This window comes from Cephus cinctus, unplaced genomic scaffold, assembly GCF_000341935.2.
Source record: "Cephus cinctus unplaced genomic scaffold, Ccin1 Ccin1_scaffold1038, whole genome shotgun sequence".
NCBI classification, from domain to species: Eukaryota; Metazoa; Arthropoda; class Insecta; order Hymenoptera; family Cephidae; genus Cephus; species Cephus cinctus.
In genome coordinates, this window is record NW_014333571.1 from 43,184 (window position 1) to 65,701 (window position 22,518).

General features: G+C 37.3%; 2 protein-coding genes across 5 annotated transcripts; one reads left to right on the forward strand and one right to left on the reverse strand.

Annotated features, from left to right (window-relative positions):
- Positions 1 to 4,933: 4,933 nt before the first annotated feature.
- LOC107271747 (aquaporin AQPAe.a) lies at positions 4,934 to 22,245 on the reverse strand. Of its 3 annotated transcripts, none has more exons than XM_015748126.2 (7): positions 22,142 to 22,245; positions 8,519 to 8,675; positions 7,843 to 8,018; positions 7,632 to 7,775; positions 7,318 to 7,548; positions 6,950 to 7,030; positions 4,934 to 6,287 (listed from the first exon to the last, which is right to left on the reverse strand). In XM_015748126.2, the coding sequence occupies exons 2-7, from the start codon at positions 8,535 to 8,537 to the stop codon at positions 6,126 to 6,128; spliced, it is 813 nt and encodes a 270-aa protein (XP_015603612.1). In that variant the 5' UTR covers positions 8,538 to 8,675; positions 22,142 to 22,245; the 3' UTR covers positions 4,934 to 6,125. The 3 variants fall into 3 exon arrangements, with proteins under 3 accessions (XP_015603612.1, XP_024944778.1, XP_024944777.1); XM_025089010.1 differs by lacking the exon at positions 22,142 to 22,245 and adding an exon at positions 8,241 to 8,295 and having other exon boundaries at positions 8,519 to 8,913; XM_025089009.1 differs by lacking the exon at positions 22,142 to 22,245 and adding an exon at positions 8,222 to 8,295 and having other exon boundaries at positions 8,519 to 8,913.
- On the forward strand, positions 16,074 to 18,849 carry LOC107271746 (odorant receptor 4). 2 transcript variants are annotated; one of them, XM_015748123.2, is made up of 6 exons: positions 16,074 to 16,887; positions 17,249 to 17,308; positions 18,069 to 18,168; positions 18,240 to 18,350; positions 18,424 to 18,579; positions 18,707 to 18,849. In XM_015748123.2, the coding sequence occupies exons 1-6, from the start codon at positions 16,112 to 16,114 to the stop codon at positions 18,758 to 18,760; spliced, it is 1,257 nt and encodes a 418-aa protein (XP_015603609.1). In that variant the 5' UTR covers positions 16,074 to 16,111; the 3' UTR covers positions 18,761 to 18,849. The 2 variants fall into 2 exon arrangements, with proteins under 2 accessions (XP_015603609.1, XP_015603611.1); XM_015748125.2 differs by lacking the exon at positions 17,249 to 17,308 and having other exon boundaries at positions 16,074 to 16,947.
- Positions 22,246 to 22,518: the final 273 nt, after the last annotated feature.

A 22,518-nucleotide genomic window follows, 5' to 3' on the forward strand; every position in this document is an offset into this window, starting at 1 on the left:
ACGTTGCAGCCTGCCGTGCCGGCCGATCGATACAGCGGCAACTCCGCAGTAGATTATTGACCAAATGTGTATATCTGTATTTCGTGGTTCTATTTTGTTACGGCTGTTATATTCTGTTATATAAACTTATAGGAAATGATAAGACTACTTTATCAAATAGCAACAAGAAAATTTAACCAGAAATCTGTATATTTTTTTATCAATATTTTGGAACATCGTACTGACTTAATTAACACAGTATATATCTAATATACGTATCAGTTTCGTAGTAACGAATTCTTTACACCTTGTAATAATTGAAGCATACGTTACAGATGCAAATTTCTGCTCCAAGGGAAATTCATTTATGTAAAAAAGGATCCATTTTGAGATGTGACGTTACGGTTACGAAAATGGTAAAATCTTCAAATATATTTAGGCAGGATATGACGTAAGCTTCATAAATGACATTATTTATAAATTAGGTCACGGATATACTTGCAAAAAGTCATAGGTTCACAATATTCTTATTCGTTACGTGGCTTTTACCTTGTAATTTCTTTTTCCATTGCCCATTAACCACTTGAATCAACAATTCACGTGAGCTACAACCGGCGTGGTACATAATGTTAGAATGTTGTTTTCGAAGATTCCCAACTTCTATCTAATTATCTTTGTATATAAATATATTGCCTATCTATTAAAATACGAAAGAGTACTGATAAAATAAAAATGCTACTTATATCAATTGCTAATTATAATCAAAATAAATTTGACACGAGTGTATCTCCAATCTTGACAATTATCTTTAATATTCTTTTTAGGAACTCTACCTGATTGCTTATCACATCATGTTAATTATTAACATTACGATTTAGCGAATTTAATAATCATATTCAACGATATTATTATTCTGTTTAACATTAAATCCGTCGTGTTAATTCATTTATCAAACGTTTACCACTTGTTTCTTTAGTGCAAAACATTTTCTACATTGGATAATAGGGTGAAATTATGAATAATTTCTTCGTTCTTAATAAAGAAGAGAATGGTGTAAAACAAAGTCAATTTTAAAAAATAAAAATTGAAAAAATCATTTAAATTGAACTGAAAATGTCGACTGTTACCTGCGGAGTGAAATAGAAAATTCGCATAGGGTACGTTTGTACCCCAATGTACGGTTGTAAAGTTAAATTATCTGTCAATGTATAAAATACTGATGCAGGATATCCTTTCTTAAAAATTCCAGTTCTCCGTGTATAGTGCCGCTTCTATACGGATCCGGCCATCTGCGCTACCATTATACTTTTTCTTTTTCGGTCGTCTCGAATCCTTGAGCTCGATAAATGTACTGCGTAGCAGCCACGCCATGCGACCAGATATATATATGTATGTATATATCTATTATATAATTTACTCCGTGGTCCCACAAACTACGAAAAAATGATAAAGTCAAAAACACTGTCATAAATGAACCGCATATCATTGCTTAATCAGTCAATCTGAAGTTATTTATTAGATATACGTTATTAAAGTAATACAAATTATTAACTGTAATGCTTGTAATATATTGTATTAAAACAAAACATAAATTGCTAAGGAGGAGAAAGGTGTTGTTCAAATATAAGGCATATTCGTTCTAGTGTATTTAAGTGCTCCGGAGCATCATAGGTGTGTTCAAAAATGAGACAAAAACGCTGAGAGCATCGTTGTGTCTCGATCAAATGCATTCAGTAAACAGAGAAACAACGATACTCTGAGCGCTCTCGGCTCATTTTCGAACACACCTATAATGCTTGGGAGCACTTAAAAACGATAAAATGAAAAGTCCTATATATTATGGTTGCCAATTTACGCAAATATTTTATTCAAATTGATTATATCCTTGTCTTGTACCTCCTGTTAGTTATAAATCAATGTACTTACAACATAAAGACGCAAAAAAGAATGGCTAACAGCACTGAACCGCATATTTTCAGTCGGTACAGACGGAAGGACGTGGTAACTGTTTGACCTTATTTCGTCTGCTGTTTAAAATATAAAGATGGGGATAAATGTTCCGAAGGGCAAAGCCATTCCAGTGTTACAGGATCCACTATTATAACACGGAGTGAGTAAAAAGAAGTAAAGAAAGGCTATATATTGATCTCATTGTATTATATCAAAAAGGAATATATTGTATAGGTAGAGGATGGAAATAATACCAGAAAAATAAGTCCCTTCAGAAATTCCTTGCTGAATAGTAGCAGCAGGGCATCTGAACTCTTGAAAATAAATCTAATGAAAGGAGAAGAATGGAGCAGCGTAGTTGGGATGTTTCTCAAGGGCAGGTATACATGTAACTACGTATGGTAGTGTTTCATAATCCTATATGCACGTGTACAGAGCTTACACGGTATGAACCTTCGTTTGAATTTTATATTTCTATCCAACCGTCCTACCGGATTCTGAACAAGGTCGACCCACTTGAGAAACCAGAAACGCAGCAGGTCAAAACGCGTGCATTTTTATTTGAATACAATTAACCTTAGTGCCGTTACAAAAACCTTCAAATTCATTGTCAAATTAGCAAAAAATGCAGATCACTCAGAATGACCCACAAATTCAGGAAATATTACAACTATACAATGTATATACATTTACATTGTTACTCATTCGTAATATTGAATCAAGACAGCTATAAAAATTTCCCTGTTAAATCCACAAATACTAATACACAATTGACAAGCGTATTTATTTTATATAATGCCATTCATTGCATTTTTAATATTTATCTTTAATAATTTTAATTCAAAAACCTACGTATAACATTGGATGATTTTCTATGACTACTTTTGGTAGTCTTTCTGTCTTTCTTTTATAAAGGTTTTTAATAATAAGTCCATCTCTCTCGTGCTTCCAGCGAGGATGAGAAAATCTTATTCTTGACTATTCGAATTATTAAATTTCACACTAGTCACCCCAACCATACTAGTTACCCTAATGATCATAGGTCTCCATTCATTTTCCACGTGGACTCACCTAACAGCTAGTGCATCATGCTATGATACACGTACGCTATTCCGAAATACTGGAGGTTTCCAAATAAATTATAGTTATAACCCTCTGCGGTCCTATGCCCAGTGTGACTGGACAACCATTTTATTCTATTAGTTCCAATAAAAATAATTACGGACCGTAAAGAGTTAACCCTCACTAGGTACATATGGATAATACGTAACAGTACAATTTTTAATAGTGTATTGTAATGTAATCTTACCGACGGAGCGAAATTCTATTTACTATTTTGTTATTTTGCCTAGAGATGGCATTCTCGTCAGTATTTTCCGAACTTCTTATCGTAAGTTGCAAACGAAGAAATCAGCCAAGTAATCCTGTGCTCATCCTGTTCATTCGTCAACCGTCAAATAAATCCCCCAAAAAACACTTACGTGTAAAAAACTACGCCAAGTACAGGATTGCTGTGAATTCCTCTAACAAAAAGTATTGATATCATATTATTGAGGCCAAGTACATAAGTCACTACATGGTTTCCTATTATATGATCTAGCACTGGCCCATCATTTTAATTATATTTTCAATATTTCCTATAACGTTTTCGCTACTCTTCTATGTTACTACTGCTTCCCGTGTTTAATTACGATTGAATGGTGATTTAATAATTAATAAAACTTTAGATGATTCCTTATCGAGTACTACTTGGCGGGTCCGTGCATTTCTTGATACAAATTTGGTACAAAACCAGTACCAATTTTCTACAGAAAGCATATTAACAATAACTCGTCAAAAATAAACACGGTAAAAGCTTAATAACAAACATACAGCATTAGAATACTATGACCACGTGCAAAGTAAGTACTTTGGAATTCCTGGCACGGACCCATCAAGTAGTACTCGATAAGGAATCACCTAAAGTTTTATTAATTATTAAATCACCATTAAATCATAATTAAATACGGGAAGCAGCAGTAACATAAAAGAGTAGCGAAAACGTTATAGGAAACATTGAAAATATAATTAAAATGATGGGCCAGTGCTAGATCATAAAATAGGAAAACATGTAGTGACTTATGTACTTGGCCTCAATAATATGATATCAATACTTTATGTTAGAGGAATTCACAGCAATCCTGTACTTGGCGTAGTTTTTTACACGTAAGTGTTTTTTGGGGGATAAAGAGTTGACTCGAGTAAAGAGTCTCTATTAAACACATATAACACTTACCTGCAGAAGGAAATAAAGATTTTGTACTGAGTCTACACTCTCTAATGGTATAGTAGTCAACCTCTTCCTCAACCGCTTGCGTGTAAGCTACAAAATGCGCCATCTAGTCATATTGAATTTAAATATTTATATCATACAGATATGTATTGTTTACTAGTTATGCATTATTAGTTACTATACATATAATTACTGTACCATGCTAATGTACATTATTATAAGTTAATATTATGACCATCAATATAAAAGTTATTACCACTTTAACAGTTACAACCTTAATATTGTAGGTATAACTTTGCGCACGCAGTTACGCGTTTCGGTTACCGTACTACAAGTATCTGTATAGTAATTTAAATCAACGTATTAGTTACAATTATTTTACAACGCATTCCTACTAGTTATAATAATAATTGTAGATATTTGGCTCGTTAAAACCGTTATATTTGTACCTTAAGGAAAATAAATAGTCTTTAGAACTATACAAATTGGTGTTCAAATATTATGTTAGCGCATAAAAGCGATATGGGGTGAAAATAATAATAATTTATAATTAACACTATGCCGTCCACATGTCTGATCAACATTTTTTCGGTTCGCGCCGAAAGAACTGATTAACAACATGTCGCTCGGCGCCGAATGTGTTGCGAGGACCTTGAGAGATAAAAATCGTCAAGTTTTACAAATATCATCGGCAAATTATGAAGATATACATATGTAGATAACTACAAGATGTTTTGTGTTAAAGTATTTATTTAATTATGTTTTGCTATGTACTTTATATTTATTTTTTAGATGATACGAAGCGAAGCAATCTCCAAGATGTAGTGCAATTCCACAAGACTTGCAGGCGACTTGACCTCGAACGTTATCTCGCAGTGGTAGCGCGTCAGCCTCCTCATCCCACTGAGAAGCTTCGCGAAATCCCCATCCCCCAGCCTCATGCAGATTCGTGCAGCGGCGAGTTCAAAGTTATTCCAGAAAAGTCTATGTATCGGTTGTCCGAATGCGCAATACCGAACGTCATCTCGCAGAGTCGTGCGTCGAGAATGCAGTTCCTCATCCCCCCGAGGTGTCAAATTACTCGTAAGCGCGCGCGACTTAACTTCGTCATCGTCGTCGTCGGAGGAGGGCTAAGGTTCGTCCGAATACTCCGGAAGATGCATGGACCTTGACATCGATTCCAGGAATTTCTGTAGACGATTCGATTCCTAGAAATTTGCGAAACCTCCCACAACCCCATTTTAGTCCTTAAGAGTTTCCTATAGAAGGAGGAGCAGAACGTACCTTCAACAGTTTGCTGCGACAATTCGGCCGATGCCGAATAAGAGGAAACAACGCGAGCTCAGAGTTCGATTACAGTTACTATTAAGGGATATCGGGGAAGTGAAACAGTTGATCGAAGCTAATAAATTTGAAGAAACTCCATAATAATTGAACGGAATGGACATCCCAAATATGAACAAAGTGGGTCGTTTGGAAGCATAACTTCCAACGAAAGAGTTGTCAGAACTTGAGGTTCAAAAGGAATACAAGATCAGTTGTATTCGGAAGATCCAAATAAAATACGGAATGAGATTAATCGTCGACATCGAAAACAGCTTCTCAACATTTCTACCAGCGAGGATGTCTAAAGTCTTGAAAGACGATAACAATTTATTCCAAAACATGGTGCGTGCTGCCGACGAAGATCGACTCCTCATGCGCTATCTCGTTGGGCAGTATAATCAGTTCGAATTTCAATGTTTGTAACCGTGCTTTTAATACTACTATGCATGCGTGTTAAATAAATATACAACTTGTTGTTGTATCTTATGTCTTTCAAGACTTTAGACATCCTCGCTGGTAGAAATGTTGAGAAGCTGAATGGTATTATATACTAATAAGAACTTAAGGTATATATACATATATATACGAGACAATTATTTTATAATACGTCTTCAAGATTGCGAGATGACATGTTGCCATTTCTCGTTTCTGTCACAGAAACGGATCTTGAGTGTTGTTCCAATTTTGCAGGTTCCCTGAATAGTACTTGATACGTATATGTACCAAGTAATGCTCCCAAAATAGGACCAACCCAGTATATCTATAAATATAATAAAAATATTAGATAAAAAATTGATATTGATCAAAAGCATTAAAATTATTTAAATCATTAGGGGGTTGGGAATTTTGTATTACAGTGCTCCCTCACTAATATTTTTCTGAGAATATTTTCAAATCTGTTTTCAGTGACAATTTTCTTGATTATTATAATTTCCACATATGTATGTACTGTTTTGCTCTATTAATTAAACTCAACAATTCTGATAATTTTCCATTTCATAAAATTTGCCATTTTTCACATTAATCTATGCTATGGCAAGCTAATCGAACTGACCCTTAAGATAGTTATATCGTCAAGGGCGTATAATTTGAGTAGTTAAGTTTTCCGTGAATAGTGCAATAATAATTTTTCATCGTAATCAGAAAATCAGCTACCGGCTAATTAAATCAGATAATCGAATAAAAATTATTGGTATCAATACCATGTAATGAAGTTAACGCAAACTCATCGATAAGTACTTGTAATTTTCTTGCGATGAGAGTGATCTCATTTTTCATAATAATCAATCCAATAGTCATACTTGAACTTCGTCGTGACTAATGCAGCGTTATTCAAGTTCAATACTTCACTATATATTCTCAGTAAAGAAAATCTCTAGTAATATTCACTCATGTCAATCGTAACAATTTTTTTAGACGTACCCATTGATTGGTCCACTCATTATTCCAAAATGCTGGAGCAAACGTTCTTGCAGGATTCATACTACAGCCGGTATATGGAGCCTAGAAAAGTTTTATGCATTTTTAAAAACGACATATCCACTATCGAGAGTCTTTTTCACAGAATATCCAATAATTTGAAAAGCACTCTTATACTTCAGGTAATATATATATTCTATAATCTATTAAATTATATTATTTATTATCATATTCAATGTCCCTTATCTACCTCATGCACTTCTAGAAAGGTTTAACTGGTCAATTCCATTCCAAATCGATTGAGTATCGATTCCCCGTACCAAATAATTTTAACAATATCGAACAATAACAAATCAATGACAGATACTCACAGCCGCAAAAGATATTCCAGCTACAGAAAATCCAAATCTAAGCGCAGTCGAGTCTGTAGTATGAGCGCATCTTGGGTCCCAGGTAGCACAGGCTGTACATAAAATAATTGCAGTGCATAAGACTTCGATTAGAATACCTTGCATCACACTAATTCCTGGATGTACCGCTGTAACGCAGAAACTTGTTGTAGAATTTAAACCGTCATTCAAAAGCTCATCAGGCGTTACCATCTGTTAGAATAAATTTTAAGTGCTTTAATGAATTTTATATATTTATTAATGATAATTATTAGAAATGTTAATAATAATAATACCTTAAGCGTTCCGTAGCCTAATGTAGCGCCTATAAATTGGCCTATAATATATATTATACCAGTTGGTACTGTTTTTACTCCAACTATCACGGCACCAATTGTTACAGCTGGATTTAAATGAGCCCCGCTTACATGCCCAAGCATCTAAACATAAATATATGATGAGCAATTTAGATTGGATTTTTTAGTTGTATATAAATTCTCTACTCGCCATAATTATAAGATTGACTGTTAGACCAAAAGTTAAAGCGGTTTGCAATGGCTTAGGTGGTTCCAGTGCCAATGTTCCAACGCTGCCCATACATCCTAGAAAAATTAGGACTGCGGTGCCAACAACTTCTGCTAGAAACATTGTCAGTGTACCTTTCTGCATGGTCCATAGCGCATCTGCAACAGTTGTAATAATAAGTTGAAATTTAAAGAAAATATTTTAACTACTTATAAATAAACACCCTCGTCTACGTGAGTCTGGGAGGCGCAACTAGAGATCTTTGAATTTATTCCATGTAATTAAAATATTAAGGGCTCGACTGGGAATTATTGTATTTAGAAACTATTTTAGGAGTAGTATATATGAATAATATATCCACATTTGAAAATGCTCTGGACCTCTGTGATCCAACGTAGACAGCGCCGGGTTAATGACTATTAATGTTTCTCGTATCTATAAATAGTCAGTATACGAATTTTAATAAAATTATACGTTTAATATTTTTATATACTAATTTTTAATTATATGCTATATGTATCGCGTTTATAAAACATTAAGAATTAAGAGACTAAGAATTCATTAGAAGTCTATAATAGTTTTATAACAGAGAAACTGTATTGTAATATTTATATATATTTTGTATATATTATAACTGTAGTATATTTTTTAATTTTACCTTTATGTATAGACGTCATTGTTGAAAATTAGTTGATCAGTTTTTGCCAGGAGGAGGTCAGCCAGTATGCAGAAGTCTATGTTGGAAATGTTTCCTATGTACTGTTTGGATCGCTTCCTGCAACAATCTTGAAAGTCGCCATGCGTCTCCTCGATATCTTTGTCAACAAAAAAAAGCGTTCGCGATTATCAGTAAAAAAATAATATCTGATTGATTTTCTCCAGAGTTCTTACGTTTAATTAAATCAGCACTATTCACTAAGTTTATCTATGCTCTATTCCATCAGATTACTAGCATTAGTCATTCATAATTTTTGTATTTTCCATTGCAACTGGCGCATACGCTGTTTTAGGCAAATCCTTGGAATGCATTTATAACAAAATTTGAATTTTCAACAGATCATAGTACATAAGATATCAAATAATTTTTTCTATGAAATCATATCTCGTATTGATTATTTTATTAAATAGTGTAATGTTCCAAGTGGCTTTTGATATTTTAAATTTAACAGCAGTTTATTTATTGTATACACCGTGCCATTTTGGTATTTCTCCTAAAGGATCTCGTCGATGGAATGCTTGAGGAATTTTCACAAATGCAAAAAGATTCGTTATTGTCGTTCTAAACCACTCGACTTCTTCAATTAATAAGTATTTTTCTTTAGATAATGATATATGATCAGATATTGTTCATATACATATGTTACCCTGACACTTTACACCTTATACAATGTATATTAACCTTATATGAGTGACGTCGTAGAAGAGATATTTAAGCTTTAAAACTTAAAAAAAAACCATGTTAAGTTAAGAATTGTCGGCTGGATATTAATAACTAATTCTTTTTTGTAGGCGTTGAAAACTTTACAGCCAGGTTAAATAAAAATCTGTTCACTTAGATTGCAACGATTCGACCCTTGGTTTGAGGTTCTCTTCAGGCATGTTTAGTTAAAAATAATTTTAACAAGAAATCTATGAAATGAGAAAAAATGCAAAACTAGATACAAACTACACATTTAAATAGAACATAATAGTTTACGCATTCTATTGTATACTCACAAATGATAATATTCCAGGTGACCTATAGGGGAGATAAAGCTAAATCAGGGAGCTGTGCAATATTCGGTACGGGAGAAGCATAATTAATTTAAGAATTATATGTTTGCTGTGTGAAGATTTCGTCTATAGTCAAGGACTAGTAAGATACACATGTTGCTTTGGGACAGACACAGTGAAATTACAGACGTTTTAAATACACACATACAAAGGGTATTGAAATCAGAAATATAAACCTAATCGAGAAATTGTAAAGTTGTAATATCTCAAATTTTGTTTATAATCATTTTTTAAGAAAATTTTGATAAACAGCACTCAAGTTTTCTACGTCACTTCAAAATCTCACCGTATTATCAGTACTAGACATTTTTATCATATCAAGGATGCACCTTCTGTGATAGTCTTTTTCATTGTTTAATATTCTTATACAATCAAAATTGAAATTGTGACCTATATCCATTCTATGTAAAGCTAACGCCGTGTTACGTATAGCATTGGTTATCATTTCTGAAACAGTATACCATAGCCAGCAGTCAGTAGCCTCACTGGAATTGCAGACTCAACACGTTACCCAGTGCATTGTCCGTGTCACCTGCCAAGTTGTTTAGTTGACTTGATTCCTAAGGTCCTAGAAATACCTAAGAGCATCAGCGAAAGTTGACTATATAAGTAGTCAAAGTCATGGTAATAGCGCTCAGAAAATCGATTAGTTTCACGCGCAAAAGATTGGACTGTACATTGTCACTCGTGACTTTCACCGTTAGAATATTAGATCCAGTTTGATATTCGTCATGAGCCCTATGTACGGATTCGTTATTAACTTATTACGTACACACATAGTCAGATTTTGTAACTCAATATTAAAATCTCTATACCGAATTTCTCATTTGCTCAACCAAGCAAACACTGTAAACACTAATCATTTATTGAAGCTTACTCATTTATTTCTAACAATGTATCGCAAATCCGAATTTTCTCGTGGATTAAACTTTTATTACTCATCCGTAAGCATTTCAGGGAATATCACGCTGGAATAGCAAGGGGTGTGCAACACCTTAAATGAGCAGCGAATATTACCTCTGGTCGTTACTTTTTTTTGGTTACTTTTAAATTTCCATTATCGAATTTAAAGGCCTCATCATCATGCTTATGTTCGGTGATACATTTTTTAAATAATCTACCCGTATGGCCTAAGTAACATTTTTCGCATTTCTTGCATGGTCTTTGATATATGACATTAGATCTGCCGAACAAGCTAATTTTATCTTTAGTGATACCAACATATTGCTTTCAGACTGTTTGCATTCCTATGTATGATCTTTATATTATACTCTTTGAAGAGTTTGGATAAACGTTGTAATAATCCTTCCGCATATGGTAAGTAAATGCAACGTATGAAATGATTACCAGTTTCCACTACACCATTGTCATCGGAAGCTCCTGTACCGAATGTACTACAGCTCCCGGTTGTAGCTTTATCTGCGCTCACGTGGAACATTATCATTTGTGAGTATATAATAGACTGTGGAAAATATTATGATTTCTTTTTAACATCATTTTTAAATAAACTCGCCTGAAGAGGACGCCAAACCATGGGTCGAAACGTTGCAATCTGAGTGAACAGATTTATATTTAACATAGCTGCAAAGTGGTCTACAATAACAATGAATTTTAAAAAATAGACAATTTGTAAGTTAACCTATACCTTACAGAAATTAAATCTATGCATCCATGAGGCCTTATTTTATAACAATAAATATACCCCCTGTTACACTTATCGTCTGAGGCTATGTAAAATTGTTAATACAAATTCATTCGTTAACTAGTTGTACCCAATAGAGCAGAGCGTCATTTATTTCAATATTAGTTTTTTTTAACAATTTTACTTCTTTTAATAGTTTTGCTTTACTTTTTTCAAGTTTTTTACATACTTTCACCTCCCCCCTCTTGCATGTCCCCCTGCCGCTGCACCGTCCACTCGGACCCTCATGGAAATACATTGCGCATTGCGCATTGCGATCTTCAACGATGTACGAAAACAGGCGTATATAGAGGGGGTGGGCCCCCTCGTTTTTTTGAAATCAGTGACACCCTACTATACTATTTTTATGTAATTTACTTTATATATAATCATCACTCAATTTTGTATAATGCAAAAAGGGTTAAATAAATAAAATATAAAAGAAATAATTGAAGAAGTTGCAAGAATATGCAAATCCACGTACACAATAATAATAATACTCCAATGAAACGATAAACATGAAATACGAGCAATGTCCAATGCGCATGCGCAGATCGAAAATGCTTATGGAACTCCTATAACCTATAACCATTTAATTTCCAGTTAAGATTCCGCTGCCAAACAACAATGGTGAACATAGAATCATGCAAAAGGGTTTTAAGCACAAAAGAGAAAGTAGAACCAGAGCAACATAAGAAGGGTCACATAGAGTATGCCTTGAAATTTAATCGCAGGCTGTTGAAACTAATCGAAATATGGCCGCTGTCGTCACGTATATCAACACCTACAAACATCTATTTTATATAAAAACTATTATATGACAGCAAATTGTTGGATCTTCCTGCCGTGTTTAATGATCTTAACCAGTCTGCACACTTACCTCGTACAAACGGATCGCAACGTGAAGTTAAACATGATCGGACCTTTGAGTTTGGCTTATTTAAGAAAGCTTTTTCAATAAATTAACCCTGTGATCCCCATCAATGTATTTTGCATCTTTGAAGTCGTGAGGTCGTATTAAGGCAGCGTACGTGGGATTGGGATTTAAAGGAAGATTTGTAAAGAAAAGTGTGATGGTAAAGAAAATAAAAGCCGTACAGAGCATAAATGATGCGAAGAAGAAAGCTGCAGCCGTCGAGGCAAGAGAAGTCGAAATTGAAGAACCTGAGAAAAATCACTTGTATGTTCGACGACGTATTGTCGAGGTGTCGGAGCTTGGTGGAAATGTTTATTTATCTATTTCTTTTTAATAGTACGCGAATCGTTTGAAAATTTTAAATTTTACACAAACTGTCGTACATTAATTTGAAAAGCTCGTTACGGCGTACAGTATTGCCATATCGTTCAGATCTGTTTACGCGAGAAGAATATATGACGGTCTTTACAATTCTTTATCTCCAAAACTAGATGGTCGGTGGCTTCCAAAATTGCTAGGTGTGCCGTTAAATATATTTCTTTCTTTCAAATTTACTAACAAGACGGTAAGAAAAATTTATTTACTTTGATCGAAAATGTAATTCGACTTTCGCGTGACATAGTTCTTTTTTCCATGATTTTCTCGGGTTACAGGTGATTAATAATTTTGAAACTTAACACATGTATTCAAGAAGCATCGCATAATAAATAGCTAAAGTTTCAACAATTTCCTAAGAAAATAGGTACTCCGCGATAACTACCTTAATTTCTGAATGAATTATAAAAATCTTTGATAAACCAGCTGCATTATACGATTGGTGTTGAATATCAATGATAAATTTGGGCCAGTTCCTTTTAGTTCCTTACTAGATTTAAGGCCGATTCGCACATTTCAATGCCGTATTCGTACGGTGCATGTCCGTCCACTGACGTAAAAAATTATTTCATAGTTCTAAGTAAGACTGTTCTCATATTTCAGTGTCCGTTCCAGTGTTTTACCGTCCGTGTCAGTATCCATGCCCGGACAGTGATCTGCGACGATATTTTCACTGAACGGACGGTACCACGGTAGGGGGCGGCCGTAGCCCAGTTGATAGGGTAGCGGATTCACGACCGAAAGGTTGGAGGTTCGTGCCCAGCTTCCAGCGGCATTCACCAATGGGTTTTCACATGAAAACTTAAGTGAGTATTTATACGGATTTCGCCCAACACTGTTCGGATTCGGTGTATAAACTTTGTAGGTCCCTCACGCAGAGTTGAATAAGGCCCGTGTCGCAAGGTACATCGCCATCTATTGTCGAACTTCCAACCTTGATTATTAGGACCAGTTACTGGCACATGTCCCCCATTGGGGATACAGCCACAAGGAGCCACAAGGAAAGGAAGGAAGGAAGGAAGGACGGTACCACGGTCTTACACTATACAGGTCTTGAAACTTCCTCGAATTTCAGTGGTAGGGGTATGGCCGGTTACTGAGGTTGAATTTAGTTTCAAACAGCGTCGCTGTGATCGAGTTACCCCTAGAGTCCGTCTAGTAAGAGTCCGGCCAACACCCGGAAGGAACGCCATATTAAGGGCTTGTTTGGCGCCACTATGACATTGCGCAAGACTCGGTCGAGTCTCGCGCCAAGTACAGGCAACCCGCCGTACAGGGCTTAACACTACCCACAGTACACAATGCGAATCTCTCCCATATACGTATTCACACACACCATTCTATTCCGGAAAGAGCCCATAATATGGCGGAGCCAATCACTAACAAGCCCCACCGTTGGCCGGACTCTTACTAGAGGGACTCTCTAGTTACCCCTTATCTATCTCACTCTACAATCGGCTGTGGGAGAGAGAAATAGGTATGGATCACTTGATCGCAACGCCTTTTGTGGTCATGAGGCGAAATGAAAGATGCTTCTTTAAGAAGACTACCAAGACCGTGAATAGGACAGAGATGGAGTGGTCCTCCTGGCCCCCCGCGTCCCTCGTCCATACGATTACCCGATCCCAGCGACTCTATGCGGCTATTCGGAACTGCTTCACTAAGCGACCCACCCCCACCACCAGAGTTTCAAGCTTGTATGTAAGACTGTGGACGGTACTGAACGGTGGCGACACTGTAGCGTCTGAACGGGTTGTAACGTGGCGTCATGAGCCCGGCTTGGGCACGCCGCGTTACGTTAAGGGTAAACTCAAGGGTCTGCGTCGAAGGGTCGCGCGATGGGATCGGGAGGAAGTCTGGCCACCGGTGGCGGCAAGGCGGATCGGATGGCGAGACAAGAGGACGAATATCCTACGACGATGAGGCCGCCGATCATCCGCTATCCGCCAGCTAGAAACCTGATCGTCCCGGCGCGTGACCTGGAAGGGAAGGTACCGCGGGAGAGGGGTATTTTTGTTTTGGACCACCCGCTAGGCAAACGCGGATAAGGGGCAAGGTATTCCCGAAAGGCGGGAATTCCTTTGGCTAAATTCGTCGAACCGTTAACAATAGGATAGGCAATCTTCGGATTTGCTGAATTCAATCTCTTTCCGGCAACGGATGATTACGCACGTGTGCAAATTTTCGAGAGCGATACTGTGTTTTTTCTGGTTTTTTCGTTGACGACTCGGCGTACTTAAATTTTGGTTAACTCTGGTGAATGAAACGGCTTGTTTTTTTTGGACTCGATTTTGGACTTTTTACGGGCACAAGGGACCGGGCGACTATGAGGTGTGTGAGGTGGTTGGGTGTAAGGAACGGAAGCGAGACCAACCAGTGGCACCAGCCGAAAAGGAACCCCTCACCCCGAATCGGCCCACAATTGGTTTTTTTTTTTAATTATAAGCCGCTTCTCTGGTGAGTGAACTGGACCACAGAGAGTGGCTCTTGTTATTGCACGTTTTGCCCTCGAAGAAGAGCCGGGATAGTCATCCTCACGGAGTCCGAGCGGAGATCGGTGGTCCAGGCGTTCAGTACGCTGCCCTGCGAAGATCTCCGTCAGGGAAGAGATTCGTCCACCGTGCTTAGTAGGGCCGCGAACCGCGTCGCGAGGGATTAGCGAACCGTTGGGCAGAATAGGGACGGTGTGTAAGGCCGGGTTGATAAAAAAAAGTTCGTTATCTATTTTTCAAACTTATAACGCAGACCATCTGCGTGCACGCTTAAGGGCTCACATACCCACATAAAAATCTGTAAAAAAATCAATTTTTTGAAAATGTCAGGGGTATGTGAGCCCTTAAGCAAGCAACGAAAAGCGTATTCTTGTCAATAAAAGTTATAAAGTGTCTTGGTTTGTTTATTTGCCGCGTGTAAAAAACGGAATTAAAATATAACATACAGCGACTCTTTTCCATTTAGGTGTAAACAATATTTCAACTGCGATAAAAATTATACGTAAAGAAATCGTGCAATTCTGATCTCTCAAAACATTAAGGCCCTTACCATTACGCATACTTGATTTTTTAATTGACTTTAAAATTAACCAAATCCATTGACAGACCACTATTCGATCACAAGTAAAAGAGGATTAATATTATTACTAATTATTTTAAATATTCGTCTAAGGCATTTAACAAAGCCAATAAGAATACAAATGTTACATGACAGATATATGTAATTATCTAATGCTGAATTTATAGTATAGACAAGGTATGATGGAGGCATCAAATACATTAATTCTATGAACTAACAAATATTCAATTTAATCGATTGGACAAACGCATCATTCCATATTCAGTGAACAAAGAAATGTATTATGCAAGTCGACACCCCTTTATAGATCACGGAATAGACAATCATAAAATATGAACAATGTCCAATGCGCATGGCCAGGTCGGAATTGCTCATCCAACTCCCATAAGCTATGAGCCTTTGATCTCCAGTTAAGATTCAGCTGCGAAACAACAATGGTGGAAATAGAATTGCGCAAAAGGATTTTAAGCACAGAAAATAAAGTACAGAGGGAACAAAATAAGAATTTCAAGAACGACACAGAGTATGCCTTAAAATTGAATCGATGGCTGTTGAACCCAATTTCATTATGGCCACTATCGTCACATGTATCAGCACTCAAGAAAATCCAATTTAAATTTATACGAACAAGCTGCTTCATCTTCCTGGCATTTGTAATAATCCCAGCCTGTCTGCATACGATCCTCGTACAGAAGGATCCCAAAGTGAAGTTAAAAATGATCGGACCTCTCGGTTTCTGCGTAATGGTTATCGTGAAATATTTCGTCTTCGTCGTTCGTGCTAAAAATATAAAAATATGCGTCGATCATGTTGTCGCAGACTGGCGCAACGTTAATACGACTGAGGATCGTGAGATCATGATTGACAGTGCAAAGATTGCTCGGATATTCACTGTTGGTGCTGCACTCCTCATGTACGGTGGTGGTTGTTCTTATACCATGCTTCTGCCACTGACAGCATCCAAATCTGTATCGAGTTCTAACGTTACGATAAGGGTGCTCCCGTACCCCTGTTATTTCTTTTTCTTCGATCCCCAGGTCAGTCCTACATACGAAATCGTATTTAGTGCTCAGATCTTGTGCAACATTGTCAGATATTCCACGACATCCGGAGTCTGCAGCTTGGCTGTCGTATTTGCAATGCATGTTTATGGTCAGTGTCAAGTTTTGATGAGACTTTTGGAAGACTTCGTAAACGGCGACAGAGAGAAATCATCAACTTTACACCAGAGACTGGCCAATGTTGTTGTGCGTCACTTGCGGATTCTTAGGTGAGAATTTTCATATTGCAAAGAGATCAAAGTCTTGTTTATGGTAATATATTGTTGGATGAAAGTTTGAGAGATAATGGTTAAATGCTTTAAAAAAAACAAGCACTGCCACCGAGTTATGTTTCTTACAATCAGATATTATCGCTAATGTTTTGTAAGTGCACTTTTCAACAATACATACATATATTACCATAAACTAGACTTTGATCGCTCTGCAATGTATAATTAAATGTAATCAGTATTGTAATTACAGTAAATGACCATTTCTCGATGAAGACTTCGTAAACGGCGACAGAGAGAAATCATCAACTTTACACCAGAGACTGGCCAATGTTGTTGTGCGTCACTTGCGGATTCTTAGGTGAGAATTTTCACAGTAATAGCAACTATATATGAGTCATTCCACGTCAGATTTAAAACTAAATTTTTAATTTTCCTGAAAATTGTTTCCCTTGTTCTTGAGGGGGAAGAAACAACACGTACTTTTTTATTTCAATATAATATGAAGAATATTCGAAATATGGATTTTTTAATTTATCGACTCCAAAAAACCGGCTCTTCTTTAAATGCGAAAATGTCCAAGCACGCTCGAATCCGTGCTTCGGCCGCGCGGTCACATATTATGAATTTTATTTCAAACAATATTCAACGGTCCACTTTCAAATTTTTAGACAATATTCTCTGTACTATAATAAAAAAATACAGGAAACATTATTCAATTTGAAGATGCCCTTTTTGAAATAATACAAATTGTTTAAGAAATTGTTGCGTAACAATTATTAAACGACCGAATTTTCGACCATTAAAACAGGGACTTTAAAGTGAACTCTATTGGACATTTTGCCTTGCAGTGCTTTGCTTCTAGTCGAAAAGTGGACGATGCACGATACATATAAAGAACAATCGGTTCTTTGGAGTCGATAAATTAAAAAATCCATATTTCGAATATTCTTCATATTATATTGAAATAAAAAAGTACGTGTTATTTTTGTCCCCCTCAAGAACAAGGGAAACAATTTTCAGGAAAATTAAAAGTTTGGTTTTAAATCTGACATGGAATGACCCGTATGTATAATTAGTGCAGCTTCTTTTCAGTGAAGGTTTTCGGATTTCATTTGCAGGCTGATATCTACAATGGAAAATATTTTTAATGAGATTTTTCTTATAGAGGTGGTTGGTTGTACATTCATTTTGTGCTTTCTTGGATACTATTGCATGACGGTAGGGCAATCGCAGGATCTACATGCTACAATGAAACTCAATAAATTTTGCTTGCATATTTTGTATCACAGGATCTGACAGAGAGCGAAACAGTTGGCCTAATTGCGTATTTTCTTTTATTAATATCACTGACGTTCAATGTCTTCGCGTTTTGTTACATCGGAGAGCTTATAACGAATCAGGTATATAGAGATCTCTCCATTAGGTAACATTAATCAGTGAATAACATACAAAAATATATGTTTTATGCGACAGTGCATGCAAATCGGACAGGCGGCTTATATGACAGAGTGGTACAGATTAGAAGGGAAAAACGCCAGTAATTTAATTGCACTAATTATCATCTCAAATCGTCCAGTATTTCTGACAGCTGGAAGAATGATAAACTTGTCTTACAACAGTTTTTGTCAAGTAAGCATGAAAAACAATGTTATTACATAGCGATTTTCCATTATATAATGTTAATTTATTCTAGTTGCTTCATGATTACGTTTCAATCAAAAATTTAAATAACAGCATTTGCAATTTGTTGTTCCAGGTGATAAAATCATCTTTAGCGTACCTGAATATTCTTCGTCAAGTAACGATGTAAGATATTGCGAATTTTCAAAGGAAAAGCATATAGTTCATGTTTCTCAGTCTACACTAGTTAAATAAATAATCCAATACGGACACGTGAAATATAGTGTTATTTTTATTTTAAAAGGGAAAACAACAATTCGTGTAGTACAGGAGATCAATAATACCTAAATATTTGTCTGGTAAAATATTGTCAACTCTGCAATATGTTTCTTTCCCACAACGCAGCAATTTGAATGCAAATTACATAAGCCTTATAAAGGAGACCAAGATCAAACGGGTAAGGATTCTCTACCTCTGCGAATTCAAGTTGCGCTTCGTCGTCAGTCAGCAATCGATAACGGAGCCGTAAAGATGCGACGTATTGCTTCTTATTAAAAGCAATAACGATATAGCCCGTAAATTCATTGCCATCAGAATTCGAAAAATAATATCTCTGCTGCTTTTTATTTATTTTTCGAGTGATCCCGTCTATCGTACGCTCGAGTTACGTTGATTTGACTAGTCATCTATTGTGGATCCAATTTCGACGTAACTTCGGAGTATGACTGTACTTTTCTCAGACTTACGACAGTTTGGCATTGGTCTACATTTATTTTAAAATTGGAGGATTGGGATCGAAGGATTAACAATTGAATAAATTTATTCTATAACCCCAAATAGCTTGAAATATATTTATTCAGATTTATGGCAAGCGCGAAGGAATCGTTTAATGAAATATATCTCGTGGAGTTTTTGGATGGCATATTAAGAATATGCGCCTTCTTGGATATCACTGTTCAATGGTACAATAGTACTTTGCGATACAAGTGCGTAAAAATTATGAATAGGCTGTGAAGTGAGTCCCAGTGATCTCTGAGGGCAGAGAATTCCAAAATTGGATTCCACTTATTATAAAGGATTTCTGAAAAAAGACAGTGCGGGCTGTAGGAGGACGAAGCGTGTCCATACGAGATGTATCACGTCGTCTTGCTACATTGGTCAGTGAATAAACTCGGTGAACCTAAGCGTAAATCCTTATAAAAGCGGCGAAGAAGAGCCGATGAAAAGACGACGTCGATTTCGCGACTTTAGCTAATAGAGATTTCGCCAGTGTTGAGAGATGTGAAGATGCCGCGGTAGCCACAGTAAGAATCGCACACAGTTATTCAGTGATACATGAAGCTTTTTCTCAAGTCCATCGAATAGGTTCGTCAGCGCAGCAGAACGGTAGTCGAAAATTGGAAAGACTAGGGCGACAACAAGATGACGTTTAAACGCAAGCTCTAAATCGTTAGCAGTCATACGAATGCGATGCAATGCCCCCGCAGCACTCCTACTAACCCGAGAGACATGTTCAGACCATGACAATGTACAGTCCAGAGTGACGCCGAGGTAACGAAAAGTAGATACGAATGCAATCGGCTATCCATCTAACAAGAAGCTAGGATGTTCCGAGAGATTAATAGCGTTAACGTATCTAGAACTACCGGTTACCATAGCCTTGGTTTTACCAACGTTCAGTCGCAGGTTAATTTCACGACACCAGCTCGAAATTCTAGCAATATCGTCCTTAAGAAGTAGCATCGCCCTCCGTTAGTTTCTCTGGTCCTTCGGTAGATGACCTGATCATCGGCATACAGCAAATACTTCAGCACTAAGGAATTCACGGACTCCCTCATTTTTGAGCGAGGATGACGAGGCGACGATTCGCGCACAAAGTTCTTCACGCAAGTAAAGGGCGACACCTCCTCCATGACGTCCCCTACCGTCGACACGAAGCAAGGAATACGATGGCAGCGCTACTTGCCGATCTGCAACGTGTTCATTAAGCCAAGTCTCCACAACGGCAATGATGTGATACGGATTGAGACGAAAGAAATCTTGAAAATCGTCGATGTGCGCTGGCAAAGACTGGGCGTTAAGACAGCAAGTATTAAGTACAGAAGAAGCTGCTCGTACAGGCGAACCAATAGTAGTCGTGATTCTCCAAAAGAGTCAGAAAAACAGTTGTTCTAGGTTCGTTGATGGCAATACCTTGATGAGCCTAGTCTCCGGTTTGCCTCTGACAAAGATTGCTGTATCTGCAATCCAGACAGATCTATGCTGGAGAGACGGGAATCACCTTGATATACGATCCCTCAACTGTTGTAGCTGCACTGGCTGACATCGGTTTACATATCGGCTAGAGACGTACCAATATCTGATACCCTGAGAGCAGGGCAGGGCAGGGCTTCTTAGCAACTAAGATCTGGTCGCACCTCTTTGCGGACCCAAGTTCGAGAAGAATGACCCACCCACCAGCATTAGAACTACTAGTACTACTAGTGTCACCATTTGAAGTTTTTTTCTTTATTTTCTTAGCTCCTATGCGCTCCACCTTTACCACGTCCGTCGGTGCCAATTCAATTTCTAAGGCGCGCGCCAGTTTTCGCACCAGCCCCTTTATGTCTTCTTTGCCACTTAGACTTTCTGGCACACCCGATACGATAAGTTGATTTGCCATCTCGCGATATGCGGCACGAAGCAGCACCGCTTGATCAGCACGGGACAATGCGCTAGAGGGTCCAGCAGCAAGCTTGTCCTCAACGTCCTTCAGACGACCCTTATGGTCAGCTGTTTCCTTCGCCAGTCGATCGACGTCTTCCTTCAGTGCTGTTACCGATCCCTTGATTTCGTATAGTTCCTTCTGAAAAGTAGTATTTTCCGCTGCTAACTTGTCAAACTTAGTGTATAGTTCTTCGAAATCAGCGACCAGTGAGTCAACTTTTGTAACCGTGAGATAGGCGGTCATTAATGGACTGGAGAATCACAAGATGATCGACATTCTGCTTGCTATTTTGGCATGCAGGACAGTAATCTCTCCCAGCTGTAGCAGCATCCTTTCAGGTATCCAGCGACATCTTAGTCTTGATGCATGTAGCATGAAAGTTGTGAGCGCACTTGGAACCAGTGATAACACTGTCACCAGTTTTTTCTATTAGAGCAAAGCTGAGACTACACACAACGGCTTAGGCATGACAATCAGCTGTCAGATACGACTGCGGCGTTCAAGGTAAATAAACAGCTGAAGAACAACGCGTGCCACAAGATCTAACACTATAAGCGAAGTCGGCCACCTAAAAATTCGGTTTAGGCAAAAACACGATTAAATACTACTTATGAAAGAGTATTACAGTTGAAGATTATTAATCGCATAAAACAGATGCACTCACAGAATTATTTTAAATTCACTAAATGGCTCTAAAACTCGGCACTCGGTAAATACAGACAATATTTTAATGACAAGCATATCAGTCAGATATCCTGCGCACCGTGGCGGGAGGGGGGTGGGAGAGAGGGAGAGAACATTGCTCAGTAAGTACGAGAAGGCAATATAGTATATAAAAAAGTCAATAAATATCTAATTATTTACCTGAAAAATATTATCACCGCCGCAACATGTTTCTTTCGATCAATCAAGAGACTCGGTCGAGTCTCGCGCCAAGTACAGGCAACCGGCTGTACAGGGCACAGCTCGCAGAGACTCTTTACTTGAGTCAACTCTTATACCTGTGTTTGGAACGAAATATCTTATTAACCGCTATACATGAGAAAAATTTATTGATACATTCACTATAGGAATTGAGGGTTCTGAATTGATTGCCATCACGTTCAATACGATTTGTGTACGAGATCAGGGCATATTGAAATGGCGAGCGAGATGATTTTATTTCAGTTCTGTCGTTGTCGTCGTCTTCGCACGTCCATCGCATTTTTTAGCATTTGAAGTTTGCAACGAGCGACGCTTTT